This window comes from Zalophus californianus, chromosome 4 (assembly GCF_009762305.2).
Source record: "Zalophus californianus isolate mZalCal1 chromosome 4, mZalCal1.pri.v2, whole genome shotgun sequence".
Taxonomy (NCBI): domain Eukaryota; kingdom Metazoa; phylum Chordata; class Mammalia; order Carnivora; family Otariidae; genus Zalophus; species Zalophus californianus.
The window spans coordinates 135,266,017-135,286,401 of record NC_045598.1 but is presented as its reverse complement, the minus strand read 5'-3'; the positions used below and the strand labels follow the sequence as shown (position 1 = coordinate 135,286,401).

Genomic DNA, 20,385 nt, shown 5'->3' with positions numbered 1-20,385 from the left:
GTTCATGGGACATACATAAAGTTCCATGAATTAGAACTTGCCTTCTGAAAATGTCTCTGTTTTACTCCTTTGGGGGTGCTTTTTTCCCACTTCCATAAAAATTAAATGAAGCAAGTATATCTGCTCGCCTACCTGAAAAGTGCAACATGGTTGCCTTCCTTCACAATTACTAAATGAAAGCCTTGGTCTTCTTCAAAAAGATTTTCTTACCCTCCAGAACAGCACCATTCAACATAAGTTTAACAGGAGCCACATACGTAATTTTAAATTTTCTAGAACATTCTCATTTCAACATGTCATCAATATAAAATGAACTCGTTTACGTTCTTTTTTTTTCCCATACTGTATCCGTAGAAATCCAGTGTGCATTTTACTTAGACCTCAGTTTGGCCTACCCACATTTCAGGTGGCTGGCAGCTACTATAACAGCCAACTGCAGCTCTAGAAAAATCTCCCCTCCTGCGCCAAGTGAACCACACACCCTATTAACTTGTAGCTACTACTCTGTCTCATCTGTACTGTTGGTTCATGTGCCGGGAAGGACTTTTAACTAATTCGGGAAACCATCAACATCATCCTTCTTAGGACTGCTTTTTCCAAGATCTCCTTAGTGCAGGGGAGACAACAAAACTACAGGTATGTTAAATTGTACACCTTTGATGTGAAGATGAATTTGAGCAGTATTAAAATTCATTAATAAATGTTCTATTATCCATAATGTTTCATACTCTGTGGAACAGAATATGAATTCTGTTCCAAATTATTTTTTGTTAAAAAGTAAAAGCTGTCTTGTAATACTGCTTCTACAGAATACGCTCCGGAACATGTTACCAGGACAGCTGTTGTAGGACTGTGCGCTCTTGGGGAGAAGAGAGTGTGAGGCAACAAAACGTTCCTAAGACCTACTACGTGCAGGAAGGTTCACCCACCTCTCTTCAAAGCTTAGAGCAAACCCTCCGGCCAAGTTCATACTACAACATCAGTAGACAGTGACAATTCACGCAGCTACACATGATTGCTGGTGAACTCTCAAAAAACACCTTCCCTCAGGCCCCAGCCCTAGATATTCAGACTCGGTTACCAAGGGCTGGGCGACCCGGCTGTCCGGTTTCTAATCGTTCCTGGGTGATTCAGACGGACGCTGCTGCGCTCGGCTGCTCACTCCCCCACGGTGCGAGCGCGTCGAGGCGACCCGCAGGGCCTCTCGGGCCGAAGCCGTGCAAGGTGGACGTCTACCTGGACGGGGCTACCCGCCGTCCAGGCCTGCAGAGGTCAACGAGCTACCCACCGTCGGCACGCACGCGCAGCAAAACCGCCCCCGCCCCGGAGCTGCCGACCCCCTCCCCAAGGGCTTCCCTCCCCAAGAGGCCATCCCGCTGTGAGCCCTCCACCCGGGGCGAGCCAGGAGCCCGGGAGCTGCGGAGGCAGCCCGCTGCCACTCGGCGGCGCTGGTCTGGCCGCACGCCGCGTTGTCCAAGGGCAGGGAAAATCCTGCCCTCAAGAGAGCCCCGGCTTCCCCGCGGCCTCTTGACACCGAGGCCTCTTCACGCGCGGTCCCAACCCGGGGCTGACGGGTTCGCGACTGTCCTGCCAATCAGATACGTTTTCCTCAGAGTGGCCAGCCGACCAATCACCGCGCGCGGGTGTCTTCTTCGGCTCTTCGGCTCGTCGGCCCTTCGGCCCTTCGGGCCTTCGGTTCTTCGGCGCTCGCTGTTGCTGGGCGCTCCGGGGCCTTCCGCCACGCTCGAAAGCTTAGTTCTCCCGGGTTTAATTTCCCCTTTTTTTCTCAGACACTTCCGGGTCCTGCGTCGCTCCGGAAGCCCGCGAGTTCCGGAAAAAGCCTGGGTAATCCAGGTTCTGGGAGAAACCAAGCTTCCCAGAGAATGTCTCAGAGAAAGTTACGTGGAACGGGGGCGTTTTCGCAGACTCCTAAGGTCAGTGTCTGCCCGAGAGAGCCGGAGTGCCAACCTGAGGTCTTGCTTACAGCCGGGAGGGCATGGTGTTTCACGACGTTGTCGCTGTCGCCCTTAAGCTTGAGTTTCCCTGTTTATGGGCTTCCTGTTTTCCTGGAAGAAGCAAATCAGAGTCTGATTTGGGAAAGGGAATGAACTAGGCCCGAGCTCCTAAAAATAGTCTTAGAATCGCACCATTAAAAGAAAAAAGACAAACACAGCTAGACTTGAGTTCCTTTGCCCTCCACGAGAGGTGACTTTCTGAAACACTTCAAAATCTTTTCCGCGCACTTGTCGGTGGTGAGATTTACTTTTTAAGAAAGCCTTAAAAATTTTGCAGTGTCCAAACTCCTTAATATCGCATGGCTCGTGTAAAGTGTTATATTTGGTACAAAAATAGGGAATGCTTAAGTTTCTAACATTTTTGAAAGCCTGTGAACTTAGACGCAGTTTTAATTTTCTTCGGGAGGAAGAGCTGTTGAGAACGTTCGTTATGTTACTGCTTGCGATGAGTTTGTTATATTTAACATTTGATTTCTGATAACAGAGTGTGAGAATAATTGGCATTTTTTTTCTGGTGCTTTAAATGAAAAGTCATTGTTTCTTATTTCTTTAGGTTCCATTTTCCAAAAATACCACATTTCGTGAAAGGGCTTTTCCGGAGACCAGGGTGTTGAACGTCCACATCTAACGTGTTCTGGTGTTCTGTGATGCCCCTTGAGAATTTTTTACCTTAACAATTACAGGCAGTTGCGGGGAGTTTGCAGTTTAAACATTTGCAGTTTAAACATCTTTCCCTAATGTGTTATCTTTAGTTAAACCTGAACAAAATAAACTTGGGATGGGTGACTTTTTTTTTTTTTTTTACTTTATCTTCCCTCTGATCTGCCCATATTATCAATTAACTTCTCTCCAGAAACATTAGAGTTGAATGATTTGAGTCAGAAGGGGACTGGAAAAAAGAGAGAGAGTGGAATTCTTTAAAAAGTAAAAAAAAAAAAGTACATATATGTATTTATTATTTATTATATATTTATTATTTTTTTCTTTTTTAAAAAAAGGAAGAAAATGGAAGTAACAGGACATAGTAAGGAGAATACTAGCCTAAGTCAAGAGAATTGAGTGTTAGTCCTGACTCTGGTTTCCTTTGACCAGCCCTACCTCGTGGCCTTATTCTCTTCATTTTTAGAAATTAGGGGTAGCATTCAATCTGTGGTTTTAAATATGTTCTGAAGAAGAATTCCTATAGAAATTTCCTGGGGGAGAGACAAAGCAAGCAGACACTCAACCCTGTTTTACAAGAGCAGCTATTGTATGTGTTCTGTTTGAAAAAAAGTGTTTCTGTTAAGAAATTTAAATTCATGTCTTAGACTAGATGATCTGTGTTTTATCTAGCATTATGATTCTGTTTCAAATTACTCATTTGTATCCACACACATCCAAATGTATGTGCATTCATTTGATTAGTAGTTTTTTAATAGTAAAAGATACATTCATAATTCATTACTAAAAGCTACAAACAGGTCTATATTGTCTCATTTGTTTAATAAATACAAACTTCAAATTTAATTCTTTGTGATCGGAATCATAATTCTTTATTTTTCTCTCTTCCTCCTACCCTGGTATTTTAACCATAAAATTTTTGCTTATTTTTGAAGCTCATAATAATCTTTGCAATAGGAAGGGCAGATATTTTCCATCTTGCATATTCTGTAACTGGATCTTAAAGACATTAACAGTCTTTTCCAACATCACGTTACTAGTAAATTTGCATTTTAAGTCTTAGCCCCTTGTTTTCCTTACAGCATCAGGTAATTTTAAATTTTCCTTCTCTCTTGCACTTCCCTGTGCTCAGGTTCCTATAGCACAAGGGAAATGTATGCCATATGCACAGTCTTTCTGGACAAAAGTTCTGCTCTGAATCACTTGCTCCTTTTTTTCCTCCCTTGATTATCTTGGGCAACCTCGAAGCAAATTGGATGTCCCCTTTACCTCCTTCCTGTGAAATGACAGCAGTTTCTAAACATTCCGTGTTCCTCTTCAGTTCCTTTGGAATGTGGAAAAAACCTCTGGAGAAAAGCTCTGTGCTGCTCCATTTGCCCCATGTAATCCTGGCACTGCAAATGCCAGCACTGTGATTTCTCTCCATGGAAGTGGAAACAGGAGAGAGGATGTCTAGCACCCTCTGTCCTTCCCATTGTGCAATGTTAATCAACTTCTTTTCAATCTTTTACCGTCTATACGATCAAAATGCTCTTTTCTCTATTGCTTTTTATTCTATTTAATATGTTTTCTTTTTTTTTTTCAGACCTCTCCCTCCTTAATGCCTGTCAGTAAGGTGAGATAAAATTTCATCCAAGTTGTCTTCTTACTATTAAGACAGAAAAACCAAAAGCTGTAGAATAATTCTGTTTTGATTCTGCATAACTGTTCCCTTCTAATGTTAGATGAGTTAGCATTGCCTCTATCTTGCAAAGAGTATGTGTTCATAACAGTTAAATGAATGTTCATGCCTCATTTTTTCACTCACATATTCCCTTTGTTCAGGTTGGACATTCAGTCTCTTTGAATAGTTTTCTGACCACATGTATAGAGTCAGGGAGAGAAAATGTACACAAGATGCATCCCAGGCAACATGGGCAACTTTACCACATTCCTTTACTTTCTTTCCCCATTTGCAGTCCTGGGAGCTTGACTGGCAGTCTGGTCTTGTGAATGATCTTGAGGGAAAAAATTTTGTTTTGAGCTCTGCGGGACTGAATTTGTTCCAGGTTTACCACATACTAATTACTAACTTCCTTTGTGTGTTCAACAATTTCTCTACTGTTTACCAGAAATTTACTGATTGTCTTCTGACCTTAAACAGGTTGTTAATCTTCTCAAGTCTAACTTTTGTCTTCTAAAATGGACATGATAGTATTTACTCTGTTAGGAGGATTAAGTGAGATAAAGAGTGTGAAGAAAACAAATGCCTCACACATAATAATGTGTCACATGGTATTTCTTTCCCATTAGTAATACCTCTGTTCCTTTGTGGATATTTCCATGTTGTTTCTTTTTTTTTTTTTTTTTTTAAGATATGTTTATTTGTCAGAGAGAGTGCACAGTCAAGCAGGGGGAGCAGCAGAGGCAGAGGGAGAAGCAGGCTCCCTGCTGAGCAAGGAACCCGATGCGGGACTCGGGTCTCAGGGTCCTGGGATCATGACCTGAGCCGAAGGCAGAGGCTTAACTGAGCTACATAGGTGTCCTTCTATGTTGTCTTGAATGCCATAAAATATGCAATTAAACATGTGTGCCAATAATTTGCAAGTCATTTAAAATTCTCTTCTTAGGTTCTAGAGCCCTTTTCTACATTTATGGAGTTACTTAAATATCTAGTTGCTTCATGTGTTTCATGTGGCTCTTGTTTGTTCATCCTTGGATTGTAATTTTTGCTGTAAATTCATGCCTATACTCTTAATCTCTTAGTGTTTAGCCTTTTAAAATAGCCCCATTTGCATGTCCTGTGGTGTCCTCCTAAAGTGTTTATGTTCATCTTTTAGGCCCATCACCACCTTGTCAGTCCAGGACACTAGTTTGGAGCATGGCTCTGCCACTCGGCAGCACATATACTAAAATAGTTGTGTGATTTTACACAAGTCAGCTAATTTCTCTGTGCTTCAGTTTCCTTGTTTTAAAACAAATGATAAAAGAACGTCTTTCATAATATCAGTAAGGATTGAATGATTTAATATTTAATTTTGCAAAGGATACTTAGCTATGATAGTCCCTTGTTAGCACTTGATAACTGGTAAGTGGTATGTATTTAACTACAGTCGTAAACTCATCAGCTGGTGGGTATTGTCTTCCAGATGCTTTGCTATTTTTTTTTCTATGATTGTGTCTCCGTCTCACCTGTTCTGTTCTGATTTCTCCACTTTCTCTGGCCTTTTTCACACTCAACATTATCATTTCTGCATTGGAAATGGCAGTTCTTTTATTTTTTTCTTCCTCTTCCAGGGATTTCTAAAATAGTTCTTATAAGGATTCTAGATATGTAGACTTTTCAGTTGATTTTTTGCAATTTATTTTTATATATTTTAACTCCTAGAGAGTATAGTGTGATAAAATGACTTGTCCAGAGTCACACAGCCTGTTGGTGAACCTGGTCTAAGATACAGAACTAATCAGTACCAGTTTAACTCTCTTTCCCTATATTCACTCAAACATCTGCTCTTTATTTTCACAACATGCTTTCTCTCAAAGACTCAGAAGTATCAACTTTCTGAAAGAAAAGATTATGAGTGCCATGCTTTTCTCTTAAAAATGTATTTGTAAAGCTAGACCAAGATATTGGACATTATGTTTTAAGGTTTAAAAAACCAGAGGGAAACGTTGGTTGGTGTTAGTTTTAGATACTTGAATAAGTATCTTAAATAAGTAAATGAAATAGGAAATACTCAATTGTATAAGACTAATTATAATCTTGATGATTTTAGTGTTTGATTTGAGTTCCCTTTTCTCTCCAAATTAAAAAAACGTATCTATATATCTGCTAGGGCAAGTTACTTATTGTTGTTCATCTCTTTGAGCAGTTGATGCAATTTTGAAGTTTATCCGAGAAACATTTTGTTGTGTACTCACTGCCAGTCCCAAAAAGAAAAATCCTATTTGGATTTTGATGACGATTACATTTAAGTTAAGAGTAATTTAGAAGTCTAGCATCCACAACAGAAGTTTAAACTTAACACACGTCTGTATCTAAAAGAGTACAATTGGGATTTATAACATTAGATATCTATAAACTATTGAAACTTTGTTTATATTTGATGAAAGAGTAGAACAAAAGAGTAGTGACAAGGTATTTAGCAAGCCTGTGGCAGAAGTGGGATTTGAACTTCTAGTTGTTGATTTCTAGGCCTATTCACAGTGCCAGAGGTCACAGTGTCCTAATGAGTCTCAGTCATAGCTTTTTCTCTTTTGCTTATGTTTGAAATGTGTTCTGGGAATCGGTGTCCTGTTAAATCCCTCTTTGATGCATGTCCCATTTATTAGTATTGATTTCAATACAATGGACAGTAAATCTATCTGACTACACAAAGGAAATAAAATAGTAGGGTATAGGTTCAAAGCTTAAGATCTCCAGTTATAGAACTTGATTCACATAACCTCATAATATGAAACATTAGTTTAAATGTTTTTCAAACCTAAAAGGAAAAAATTAATATATTGTCTCATCCATTTGATTACTTGAACCCTCAGGATAGTGTGGCAGCAACATTGTCATACTAAAAATTAGTTGATTATTGTGGATCTGAGAAAGGATACCCTGCCAGTGGGTGCATACATGGTTTTGATACCTTAGAGAATACTTGGGAATCACGTGTTTCTGCTGACAAAGTTTACAGGACTGTAAATTTAAATGTAGAGTTTTTGTAGGCAGCATGCATTGACAAATATGCCTAGTGGTAATACATCTAGTACTGAGAGTCTCGGAACAGGTCAATAATAATGTGTATATTGATAGCAGCAATATAGGAGATGTTACTTGGTATTATAGCTAAAAATCCATGTTATCCCCTTAATCATAATTACATTAATATTGACAGGCCCTTGACAATACTCGCATTATTATTGATAGATTTCTGTCAATAACATGTTTTAAATAAAATATATTCATTCATAATTTGTACTATACTCAGTAAAAGCTCTGAAATACATTCTGAAAATTCTTCCTTCTTTAGTGAGATACAGTCGTTTGTTTTGGTTTTGGAATGTGATATAGATGACAAAATTTTATTTGGGGGAATGGAAAACATAAAAAGAAAGGATGAGTTATTTAAGGATAGGTTTATATATCGCCGCTCTTAGTAAACGAATTTCAGTTGTCTTTTTTTTTTCTGTGAAAGAAAAGCAGTATGAGATGTCTAGTGATAAAATGTCAGCAGGAGACCTTTTTAATAGTTTTTAGTGCTAGATCATTTTGTCTTAAACATATTTATGTGACAGGTTAATCACACTAACCTATAGATGTGATAATTTGCCTTGAGCATCTTTTTCCCATATCCTTAACATAGTAGTATCCTTCACTAAACACATATTGTGTAGTGCCAGTTACACTTTTAATTAATTATTTTTATGAGTCTCTTTGCATGGGACCATAAATGTTTCCCCCTGCGTTGGCCCTTTAGAATCTTAAATTAGTACAGTTTGGGAAATGGGGATTGGGAAGGGAAAGGGTTATAGAATTGTGTATTGAAAGAATTAGATTTCATGGCAGAATAGGAAAAGGTATTGCCTGTTTTTGACATTCTGGAAAAATCGATTTGAATTAAATCTGATGGTGTTCGTTTCAATTCTGAACAATCCCAGCTTTAAAGAAAAAGATTACTTTGTATTTTTTTTTTTAACTATTCAAGTTTTGTGAAACTAGATACTAATCTACAAGAACCAATAATATGGGGATCGCTAAACCTTACTTAAACTAAATTCCTGAAGGTAAGTAGAAATAGACTGGCTAATAGTTGGGTGTGGATGGCAAGCACTGTAACAGCATCAGGAAAGAACGGTTTACAAAAAAGCATTGGGGATTGTCGATTAAAAAATGTGAAGACGCCATAATCTTTTTTATTTTCATTAGTTCTTAATGAGGCAGGTCATTACTTTAACTTTTTCAGAAAGTTATTAGCACCTTCGTTAAGGGCCTTGTATTGTTGCAGGAATCTAAGTGGTCTCCGGGAGCTGCAGCCTTCGTTTTCTTATTGAGCTTATGGAACTCTGCTCTCAGATTCATCTTTTAAAAATATATCTCATTATGTCTCTTCTCTTCAGTGATTATTCATGCCTATGAAATCATTCTGGTTTCCCGACAGTGGGCTTTTGGCAGTGGGTTAACTCTTCAGCAGCCTCTTCTGCCGGCCTGTTTTGCTCAGTCATGGCAGATGACTTGGGTCTTTGCTTCCAGGTAACAAGCACAGCCACAGTGAATGAGGATTAAATCACCAAGGAGGCAGCTCCTTTTGGAACCCATCCCAGTATCTCCCAGATAAACCATGGCCAGGTTTCATGGCCTACATGTATGTGGGGTTTACACAACCTGTTCTTGTGTCTTAAATGCCATTTTTTTCTTTTCTGCCTGGGAAGTTTTGTGATCCTTCATGGTGTCTTCACATTTCAAGATTCATTCTTTGCTTCAGAGATCAATGGCTAGTCCTGATTACAGTAACATCCTATTTCTTTAAAAATGCTTGAATAAAAGGAAGTGAACTGAGAGTTAAATTTTTGGCTTGTATCCCTGGTACCTAGGAGATTGCCTGGTTTTGGTAAGCGCTCAAAAAATATTAGTTAAATTGAGCCATTTGTCAGAGAATTAGGATTCACTGAAACACTCCTTACATTATATTAAAAATAACTTTGTGACTTAAAGGCATTTATATTTTTCTGTGCTTTACACCTATTATGGGCAAGTATTGTTGTACAGCAGTGGAGGGAAAAGGATCCCATGATCACATTGATTGAACTTCTAGTTATTTCTATTTTATCAGTTTCTTCTACTCCTGGGCCCTCCCGTCTCTTAAAGCCGATATTCTAGAATAAATGTATCTGCCTGAAAGAGGAAAAAGGAAAGGAAGAGGAATGGAGTGTCCCATGTTAGTGATGAACCAAAATTGGATGCCTGTCTGGACTGCTTGTACCATGCCCCGTTCAGCAAAGCACCCTAGAGTCAGATATTATCAGTGTGCATTCCTGAAGTTTCTTTGCTTCCAGATAATAGGCATTACCATATCGATGAGGGTTAAATAACCGAGGGAGCAGGTCATGCTGGAACCCATCCCCATGCTCTCAGAATTCCCCCTCCATAATCTCCTTTTAGATAAGATACAGGAGTGTGATGTGTTCCACTGAACCGTGTCTCTGCCCCTTCCCACCTAGTCCCCCTATATGCGCGCACATAATAGTGACATGTTGTTCACTATTTAACTCCCACAATTATATTTTAATTTTGTAGTTAGTATTTCCTGGGAAAAAAGTTCTTTCACCGCAGATTGATTGAGGTATTAATATAAGTAATAATGAAAATTTCAGTCTTTTGAAATAAATTTGCCAAAACCAACTTGGAGTCTTTTTCTTCTTATGCCCATCCCTAGCCAAAGCAGCAATAATATAGTAATAATAATACTTTGCAGTTTCCAGATCACTTTCATAACATTATCTGGTTTAATCTCAACAACTTTGTGTGGTAGCTGTTCTTTCCAACTTTTTTGAGGAATCTGAGGGAAGGGGTGCCTGGGTGGCGCAGTTGGTTAAATATCAGACTCTTGGTTTCAGCTCAGGTCATAATCTCAAGGTCGTGAGATCAAGCCCCACCATCAGACCCCGTGTTGGGCTCCACACTCAGCATAGAGTCTGCTTGAGATTCTCTCTCCCTCTGTCCCTCATGTTCTCTCTCTCTCTCCCCCCCTCCACCCCCCTCCCTAAAATTAAAAAGCAAAAAAGAATGAGGGTAATGACTTTTTCTAAGATCACATAGCAAGTAAGTGACAAAGCTGGAACTTGAGTCTGATTGATTTTAAATATGCTTTTTTTCTACTCTATCACAGTTGCCTAAATAGGAATGTAAAGCAAAGGATGAATATTCCACTTTAACTACGGTGTGTAATGGACAGTGTCTGTTCTATGTTTACAACTAAAAGAAGTTACAAAAATGACTAAAATGTTGGAAAATAAAACCTGAAACAAAAAAATAGAGAAATCATTCATCTGGAAAGGCAAAGGCTAAAGAACAGTTTAATGATAGTCTTTTGGTCCATTAAAGAGTCTTACCGTGGCAGGGGGTGGGGGGAAGATCGAGCCCAGCTGTTCTTAATCTACACTGAGGCCAGGCCTGGGGAGAAAAAGAGGAAAGAAAAAAAATGTTAAACTGTAACAGAAGGGATAAAGAATTTTTCGATAATAAGGATTGTTAAATATTGGATTGGTTAGAGTGTGTTAAGTCTCCTTTTCTGGCAGCCATTAAAAATTCCTATCTTTGCTAAATGTTAAATATGATTCCTCCAGAAATGAAGTATTCGAAATGGCTGATTCTTCTGAGAAAGCACTCCCTCAGACCAGTTTCTCACTAAATACAAGTAAGGAACCCGAGGAAGAGAAGGCTTCGCTCACCATGCATCTAGATGCTCTCATATAGTATTCAGTCAGTATACCAATTAACTACCGAACTAATTCTATTGCACATAGATTCAGCAAACATTTATTGAGCAACTACTATGAGCCCATCTTTGTGGTATAGTCTATAATTAATAACATGTCCATCAGCCACAATGCAGAACTGATTATGACTCTAGTATTTAAAGATACATGAATTGATGGGGCACCTGGGTGGCTCAGTCATTAAGCGTCTGCCTTCGGCTCAGGTCGTGATCCCAGGGTCCTGGGATTGAGCCCCCCACGTCAGGCTCCCTGCTCAGTGAGAAGCCTGCTTCTCCCTCTCCCACTCCCCCTGCTTGTGTTCCCTCTCTCGCTGTGTCTCTCTGTCAAATAAATAAATAAAATCTTTAAAAAAATAAAAATAAAGATACATGAGTTGGCATAACTGGTCCTCTAACACAAGCCATGTATTTTATCTGATACTCAATTGAAAAAAAACAGCAATCTATCCAGTCCAATTTTGGGGATGTGAGAGAGGTAGGAGGAGGGAACTGGTAGTGTTAGACTTCTGTCTGTGTCCACTATGGTCAGAGCCTTTCAAGGGTAGTTTGACGATAAGAGATCTTCCCTTATCTTGCTGGCCACAGAATATGAAATCTGGGGAAGATAGAGAGTTGTAGACACTATGGTGGTAGAGGAGCCACGTGTTAATATTTCCACATACCACGAATGATTGTAGAATTTTGCATGAGGAAAACTGAGCTAGAAATCAATCTCTTTTTAGGTGGCAGGTGCTTTGAGAAATAAGTATAAGATAAGGCACTTTCCCTTAACAAGTTTACAGATAAACTACAGAAAGAAGATGTACTGACATGACTGAAATCACAGGACAGTTGGGTGAGGGCTCAAGTGAGTGGCACAGACAGTTGCTGTCAGAGTTAAAGGTGGTGATAATAGGAGTTGGAGATAGTTATGAAGGTTTCACAGAGAATGTTGAAATAGAGTTGGAATGTGAAGGGCAGAGAGTTGTGGGCAGTGGGAAGAGTTGGCAGGAAAGGTGAGTATTTTAGGTACATGAGAAGAGGCACAGAGTCAGGATTGAGGCATGGAATTAAGGACTCCACTGGAGAGTAGTGGCTTGTTCGTTTGCAGAGATGGAGACAGAATTGGGCTAGGTTGCATCTGAGAAGATTGTACTTTATCCCAGAGGTAATACTGAGGTTAAGAAAGAGATGATTTGGTAAATGTAGGCAAATAATTTTGTGGATTTTAATTTGCTTCTGGGGTTTAAAAAAAAAAAAAGTTCTGTTTGTTTCCCTCAATTACATAATGCATATAAGAGAAAATGTGTAAACTGCAGAAAAAGTGAGAAAAATGGATTTTGGAATTCTTTTTCTCTTGAGATAGTTTCAAAATGTTACACATTGCCTTTGAGAACCTGCGATACCATATACCTCTGTTATTACCCTAGTTGTCCGTTTACTTGCCTACTTCCCTTACTAGACCTTGGTTAGGGTCCTTAAGTGAGAACCAGGATGTTTTGCTTATCTCTGCATCCCAAGCACCCAGCAGGGCTAGGATGTATTGATGTCTGTAGAGTTTATGGAATTCATGAGTAGTCTCTAATCTCACAGGGTCCACTTAACCAAAGAAAGGGAGAGCCAGAGTCAGTGCAAGATTTGTAACAGCCACTGTGGGTACAGGGATGAGAACTAAACAGAAATGAGTGGGAGGGCTGGCAGACAGCATGGAGGTATATAGATGGTAGATATGCCAGAAAAAGTTCGCTTTGAAGTGGACTAGCCCATTCATTCTCAACATCACCGGGAAGCTTGTTAGAAATGCAAATTCTTGGCTCCCATTCCAGGCTTACTGATTCAGAAACTCTGGAACTGAAACACTGCAATGTAAGAAATCCAGGTGATCATGATAAATGCTCAAGTTTGAAAACCACTAGCCAGAAAGAACAGTGAGACTGCAGGACTGATGGTGAAGACCGCAGCATAGAAAGATTGAAAGCCCAAAGATGTAGATGATGCCAGTGAACAAAACCAATGAACAGCCATGCTAGCTGGAACAGGAAAACTATGAGAATAAGATTATATTATTACAAAGAAAGCTGAGCATGTTTTAAGTGGGCAGGATCTACTGCTCTTGCTTAATTAGTTCACTGCCTTCCTGATCTTAGTGTTTAAGTATATCAAGTAGATTTAAAGTACATTAGTCCTACAAGAGGGACCCCTCACTCAAAATCTCCACCCAGATTTTCTCTCCTATCTCCATACTACTGCCTACTGAGCTCTAGCTGTCTCATAGGAGCCTCAGATCTCTAACAGTACTGTGGTTATTACCTCTCCTTCAAACCTGTATCACTGCATGTGTTTCCTATTTCAGAGAATTGGACTACCATCCACTCAATTACTCAAGTCAGTTATTCTTGGCTTATTTCTCATTAAATCGTGTCACTTCTAACTTCTCATAGTTTTAAAGATACCTATTTTTTTCCATCCCTACTGATACCTTTATAATTTAGACCATCGGGACTTTCTCATTGATCACTTTAATAATCATGTAACAGTCATCTTAACTGGTCTCTGCCTTGAGTCTTTTCAGCTTCAAATCCATTCTGAATGTGGCCAGAACAAGCTGTCTAAAATGCAGATTTGATTAGTTCTTTTCTTAAACTATCCAGTGGCTCCCCATTAACATCTTGATAAAATACAGCCGCCTCAGTTTGGCCTTTACTATTGGTCTCCTGCCTTCCTTTCCAGCCCTTTGTCCTTGCACCTTCAGTCCTTGTTGCCTGCTCTCCCTCTGCTTGGAATAGCTTTCCTTTACCTTCCTTTACCAGGCTACACTACTAATCTTTCAGGTAGCTGCCTAGATATTAGCTCTCTGTGAAACCTTCTCTGACCGTCTGAGGTCTAGTGTCAAAAATAATGCCCTGGATTTCCCCTTGCATATCACTCCTAACACCTTATTGTAATAGCCTGTTTATTATTTTATATAGCACATTCTTACCCACCCCTCACCTCACTACATTGTAGTCTCCACAAGGGGTTGAGACTGTGTCAGTTTACTATTATATCAGTAACTGGTAAACAGCCAGTGTACAACAAACGTGTTGAAATAGGTAATAGTCAATAGTCCAGTTATGATAATATGAAATAGTTTTAAAGGCTACTGGGTAGGGATTTGTACTTTCTATCCTTCAGCTACCCCTGCCTTTATCCTATTCATCTAGTCTGTGTAGTATACATCACGTGCACTGGGTGCTGTGCTGGTTGCTGTGATTCAACCGTAACAAGACTCAGTCTTTGCAACAGGGTTTATCCTCTAGTGGAGGAAATAGACAATTTAAAAAATAGCCTGTGTACAGTACATAAGGGCCAAGAAGTTGGAAGAATGGAGTGCTAAGGGAACAACTAGAAGAGGCAGCCAACCCAAGTTTGGAGTAAGGAGGAAGTGATGCCTAAACCACTATTAAAAATTTAGGACTTAAAAACTGAAAACTGAGTTTTTCAAGTAAAGAACAGGAACGTACTGTTCCAGATGGAGGGAACAGACCGTAAATGTTCACTAGGGAACAAGAGAAGGGGGCACCTTATGACTAGAGGTCAACCGATTAGGAAGGAAAGCAAGCTGGGGTAGTTTGGGAGGCTTGTGTGTTTGAACAACTGCAGTGTGGGAAATGCACTGAAAAAGGCAAAAGGTGGGATAGACCAATTAGATGTAATCCAACAGAGAGATGAGAGCCGCTGAATTTAGGAAGAGGCCTGCAGGGGATAGAGTAGTGAATGGATTAGAAAAATATTTGGGGCAAAGAGCAGAACCTTGGGGATTGATGAGATTTGTAGAGAGAAGAAAGGGAACTCGGTTCTAACCCCCTTCTTCTTTTCCTGTAGCTCCTGGCTAGTATGAGGCAAGGATTTCACAGAACTTGCAGCAAAAATCTCCCCTGCCATAGCTCTAAGCTGTGAAATTTTGAGGGAGCTGTAGGAAGGGGGAAAAGGTGAGATCATCCCAGAAGGCAGATAATGTTTATGGGAGAGAAACATTCCTGTCAAATATCTAGATTGAGAGGAAAGCAGCAGTATACACCTATTATTCAGTAGGCACTTTTGTTTCCTATACTTGAACTTGTTAAGCATGTAGTCTTCTGCCACTGAGTCATCTAGGATCCATGCGTAATTTAAAAACATCCCTCTGCAAAACCTCTTTAATTGTCAGAAAACAAAAACCTCTTTACCTGTCAGAGACATTCCCAGTTTCAAGAGGTACAACTTTATTTTAGGGTGTACCTTTCAGTCCTTTAACTTCTAACAAATTACATTTAATATCTTTTTAGTAAAAATCATAAACAGAATTTGAAAGGACCCTAGAGGTCATTTTATCTGTGGCCTTCAGTTTTGTAAGTGAAAAAAGTAAAGCAGAACGAGGTGAAGTGACTTGTCCAAGGTCACAACTGCCACACTGTCAGTGACAGTGAACTTCAGTGGGACGCCCGCCTCCCTCTGCAACTTAGTGTTCTATTAGTGCACTAGGCCCTTTGAAGGTCCGGAAATCGTGCATGATCAAGATCAAGCTCCATGTGTTCAGGGCCCATTTTAGAAACTAAATTTAAACAGATTTCTTGTCATAGTTTAGATTTACCAGTTTTTTAATAATAAGTAAAATATCTAAACTGGTTTGTACACTCCTTGACGATAGCAGCCACTGAGTGTTTTAATCACCATGGCTTGTACATAATAGGCATTTAATAAGTGTGTTTTGAATGAGTCAGATATAACTAGTTAACCACTAATCAGCTTTTTCTATTTCATTTTAAAAGATTTTTGTCCCCTTAGCACCTCTATGATTCCTTATTTTTTTTTTATGAAATGGTCTTAGTATATATTTTTACATCATAGTTTTCTTAGGAAACTGATGTGTATCTTCTTAATGTCTGAATAACAGCATTTCTGCATTTATGTTGTTTTGTGCTAGCATTTATTTTCTGCCGTAGTGTGATAGCGTAATAAACACTGTTCATTTAATTTTTTCTCCTAACTTTATGGATATAAAACATATTTCAGAAAAATTAAATGACTTGTTAAAAAATATATACCTTTGGAGTCAGTAGAAGTGCTGGCAGTTAACCTGAGGTCTTGACTTACATCCGTTGGAATGTTCCATAGAGTTCACTGTATTTATTAAGTTCATGTATTTCTCCATTAGTCATGTTGTTATTTAGCTTCATCACTGTTAGTATCAGGATTTTATGATCTCCCTGCTAAAATGACCAAGGAGGATTACTTGGATGTAATTTGTGGAAAAAGGATGCAACTTGCTACAACCTGTTATTCCTTTGATGAGGAGGGTCCAAAAAAGAAAAAAAAAAAAGAAAAAGAATAGCAAAGAAAAGAAGGGAGGGAGGGAGGAGGGAAGGGAGAAAGAGAAGGTTCCATGTAAGAGGTGATTGATTGTGTACGCTGCTGTTTGACACCTGCCGCCAGCTCCATCTTCAGTGGGCCCTGGTCATTTGTGCATCACAATTTTAGATCTGTAAGTTGAGGAGATGGTACAAGCTTGCAAATGTTTGATGTTCCCTAATTGTACTTTACCCCTAGAGACCTTCAAAGAAGACATGGCCTCCAAGGAAGAGAACACGAAAAGGACAAACAGAGTGCTAAGAATAAGTCAGCTGGATGCACTTGAACTGAACAAGGCCCTGGAGCAGCTAGTTTGGTCCCAGTTTTCTCAGTGCTTTCATGGATTTAAGCCAGGGCTATTAGCCCACTTTGAACCAGAGGTGAAAGCGTTCTTGTGGCTTTTCTTGTGGCGATTCACTGTCTACTCTAAAAATGCCACCGTGGGACAATCCGTTTTGAATATTCAGTACAAAAATGATTTTTCCCCAAAGCTGAGGTACCAGCCGCCGAGTAAGAATCAGAAACTATGGTATGCTGTGTGTACGATTGGCGGCACGTGGCTGGAAGAGCGCTGCTACGACCTGTTTCGAAACCGTCATTTGGCATCATTTGGGAAAGCCAGGCAGTGTGTGAATATCATAGTTGGACTTTTGAAATTAAGTGGGCTGATTAATTTCCTGATTTTCCTTCAGAGGGGCAAGTTTGCAACTTTGACAGAACGTCTCCTGGGCATTCGTTCTGTATTTTGCAAGCCCCCAAACATACGTGAAGTTGGCTTTGAGTATATGAATAGGGAACTTCTCTGGCATGGTTTTGCTGAGTTCCTGATATTTCTCTTACCACTTATTAATATCCAGAAGTTGAAAGCTAAGTTGTCTTCATGGTGTATTCCTCTTACTGGTGCTCCTAATAGTGACAATACATTAGCCACCAACGGCAAACAGTGTTCTCTGTGTGGAGAGTGGCCCACCATGCCTCACACCATAGGATGTGAGCATATCTTCTGTTACTACTGCGTGAAGAGTAGTTTCTTATTTGACATGTACTTTACTTGTCCTAAGTGTGGCGCAGAGGTACACAGTGTGCAGCCACTGAAATCAGGAATCGAGATGTCAGAAGTCAATGCTCTTTAAAAACTAAGATTGTTTCCTTTGAGGAAAACTGTATTATGTTCAAATCCTTAATATTAGTCATCCTAAGCATAGTGTTTAGGTGTCTTTTAGGAGGGGATGTGCTTCTCCAGCCACCGTCTGTCTTCTGTTCCTTTCCAAGCATGATGAAATTCTAATCACTAGAAACCACATGATTCTGAACATACTAGGTAAACAATAATGTGTTACTTTAAATCATTGCATTCAGTTTTTAATGTCGAGAATAATGGACAGTTTTTGTCAGACTACTAAAAATGCTCTTTCATTTTGCTACTTCCTAGAAAGAGGTTAGATTCTAAAATGATTTCAGAGACTGGGATAAGTGTGTATTTATTTTAAGAGATGGCGTTATAACATCATAATCTGACAATGATAAGACCCTATTGTTTTGAGCCTTAAGATCTAGTGCCCCAGTTGTAATTTTAAGCTTTTCTCTAAAATCTGTTTTTGAGGGATTCAGTTGGCTTCATTCTCAGGCAAAATGATGGCCACCAGGAGCTCTAGACTGATGTTCTGCCAGCTTTCTGATCCCCTGGGAATGAGAGCTGCTTGTGTAATAGCTCCGGCTAAGTCCAGGACCTCATTGTCTTTGGTCTGCCTGGGATTACACACTTGTGAACCAGGACAGAAAAGTACTACTCTTGATTACTAGATGTGTACCTTGTGGACCCGTAGTAGGAGAGCAGGCAGTTCGCCACAGGAAACTCAGGTGCCATTATAAGAATAGTGGATGGTGGGCAGCTAAGAACAACAGATCCCTGCTAGAGTCCACATTTAACTTATTAATATCAAAAGTCTTTATGCATTCTTTAATTTTACCATTGATCTGAGTTGATGACATAAGTAACTGAATGGTTGACTTAGATTGCAGACTTAAAAGGATTAAATAAATGTTTTGTTATACCAACAACTTTGTTGTAGTGTTATTTTGATAAAGTGCATTCTGAGTAAATACCCATATTATTACCATTTTAACATGAAAATAGTACTTTACCTATATGCTAACTAATAGAGTTGTCAATATTACAGGGGTTTTATGTTTTTCCAGACACTAATGGCACTTAGTACAATAAATTTTTTTAATTGTTTATTTTTATTTAGCATCTACCCCCTCACTAAGTGACTACCCACAGGAGGTCAGGGAGTATGAGTGTTCTCCTCGTCACTGGATAACCAGAACCTAACTCTCTTAGTGCCAGTGTAGCAATAGAGACATTTTGTTAGCTGAACAACTAAACCTAATATCCGAGATTGGGTTCTGCAAAAGTACATGTTGCGAGGGACTTGAGGTACTTGGGCCTGGATTGGGTCAAAGTGGTCAGACCTTTTTACCTACACCTCTCAGTCACTGGCCATGTGCTCTGGGAAGGGTGTGACCTGGAGTGTGCCGGTTCTCTGCAGCTGCGGCAGACCCTAAAGGACCTGACTACCGCAGGCAGCCTGCTGACCCCACTCCCCCAGCTGGGCAACACATCCATCCCTGAGGAGCTGGGTGACCAGCCTAGTGTTAACCACATCTAATACTGTCTCTCCATTATTTTTCTTTATGGTTTTCCATTTCTGTTGTTCTTGCTTGTAAGCATACAGATAACACATTAGTGGCAGGAAGTGTTCAACTTAAAATCATTCGGTTTATGACTGACTTGTGTACTCAAGTGCTGCCTCAGGGAACTCCAACTCACTGCAGAGACCTAGGCCTGCTGGCTAAGTTGCTCTGACACCTGGTCCCTGCCTCCCGGTGCACTGCCAGGAGACTTGCTCTAACAGTGGCGCTTCTGTTCCTACTCCCCAGTGGTCTCAGGGCTCAAGGTTCAGTATAACTGGGTCATGTTTAGCTACATGATACATTTCTGCTTTAGCCTCAAGAACCTAACCATCACCTATGAGTATCTCCCCTTGGGAAAATAAAAACTTTTACACATTGTTTTTTCTCTCCCATGGAATTTGTTCTCCGGTCAGATTTGCTACTTGTGTACATAATGTATCCAGTTGCTTCAGTGATCATATCTAAAATACATACCAGTCAAAGCTAACCCAAGGCATACCCTGCTCCCTTGCTCCCAACACCCCCTGCCTCAGAACTCAGTGGGTTTTGGGTAAGTTTATTTAACTCCTCTGAGATTGAATTTGACCAACCTATGAAATGGACATTCAGTAATATCTACCTCTTAGAACTGTAATGGGAATTAAATAACATCAGAAAACAGGCTGAGGGAATGGAGAGTGACAAGGGATGCTGTTGAAGTTTGAAAAGAGATCTGAATGAAGAAGGGAAAAGCCAAGCAGAGGAGAGGTGCCCAAGACTCTGAGACGAGAGTCCATTCCTGGTTGAGGAGAGTGATGAGAGAGGTGAGGTGAGTGAGGTGAGGGGGCCCGGGGTCAGGCCAGGCATTCCATGGTGAAAAAAGTATCTGGATTTACTCCAAGTATGAGGAAGCAAGAGAAGTTACAAGTTCCTATTTTTAAAGGATCCCTGTGATTAACGTATGAAGAGGTATGAGTAAAAGCCAGAAAACCTAGTCAAAGGCAATTTGGTATGCCCAATGATCATTATCATATCTATTAGGTTTGTGGTACATTAACAGTGTCACTATCTGAAATGGTCAGGAACCTGGAAGCAAGCAAAGCTATAGGAAACCAAAATATATTTTCAAAGATTCCATACACCAAAGATCTACTCGAGGTATTTCCTTGAGTCCCCATTTAGAAGCTGCTTTATTTTGCATAGATTCTAATGAACTTTCA

General features: G+C 39.9%; 1 protein-coding gene across 3 annotated transcripts; it reads left to right on the top strand.

The window, feature by feature from the left end:
• The first annotated feature begins 1,707 nt into the window (after positions 1-1,707).
• On the top strand, positions 1,708-19,531 carry PEX2 (peroxisomal biogenesis factor 2). 3 transcript variants are annotated; one of them, XM_027570429.2, is made up of 3 exons: positions 1,708-1,934; positions 4,261-4,290; positions 16,688-19,531. In XM_027570429.2, exon 3 carries the CDS (start codon positions 16,705-16,707, stop codon positions 17,620-17,622), a length of 918 nt encoding a protein of 305 aa, XP_027426230.1. In that variant the 5' UTR covers positions 1,708-1,934; positions 4,261-4,290; positions 16,688-16,704; the 3' UTR covers positions 17,623-19,531. The 3 variants fall into 3 exon arrangements, with proteins under 3 accessions (XP_027426230.1, XP_027426222.1, XP_035583208.1); XM_035727315.1 differs by lacking the exon at positions 1,708-1,934 and adding an exon at positions 2,057-2,252; XM_027570421.2 differs by lacking the exon at positions 4,261-4,290 and having other exon boundaries at positions 1,709-1,934; positions 16,688-19,530.
• Positions 19,532-20,385: the final 854 nt, after the last annotated feature.

What these genes read in the sequence shown, in the direction of transcription:
- PEX2 (XM_027570429.2), top strand. Translation starts at nt 16,705, where the DNA reads ATGGCCTCCAAGGAAGAGAACACGAAAAGGACAAACAGAGTGCTAAGA.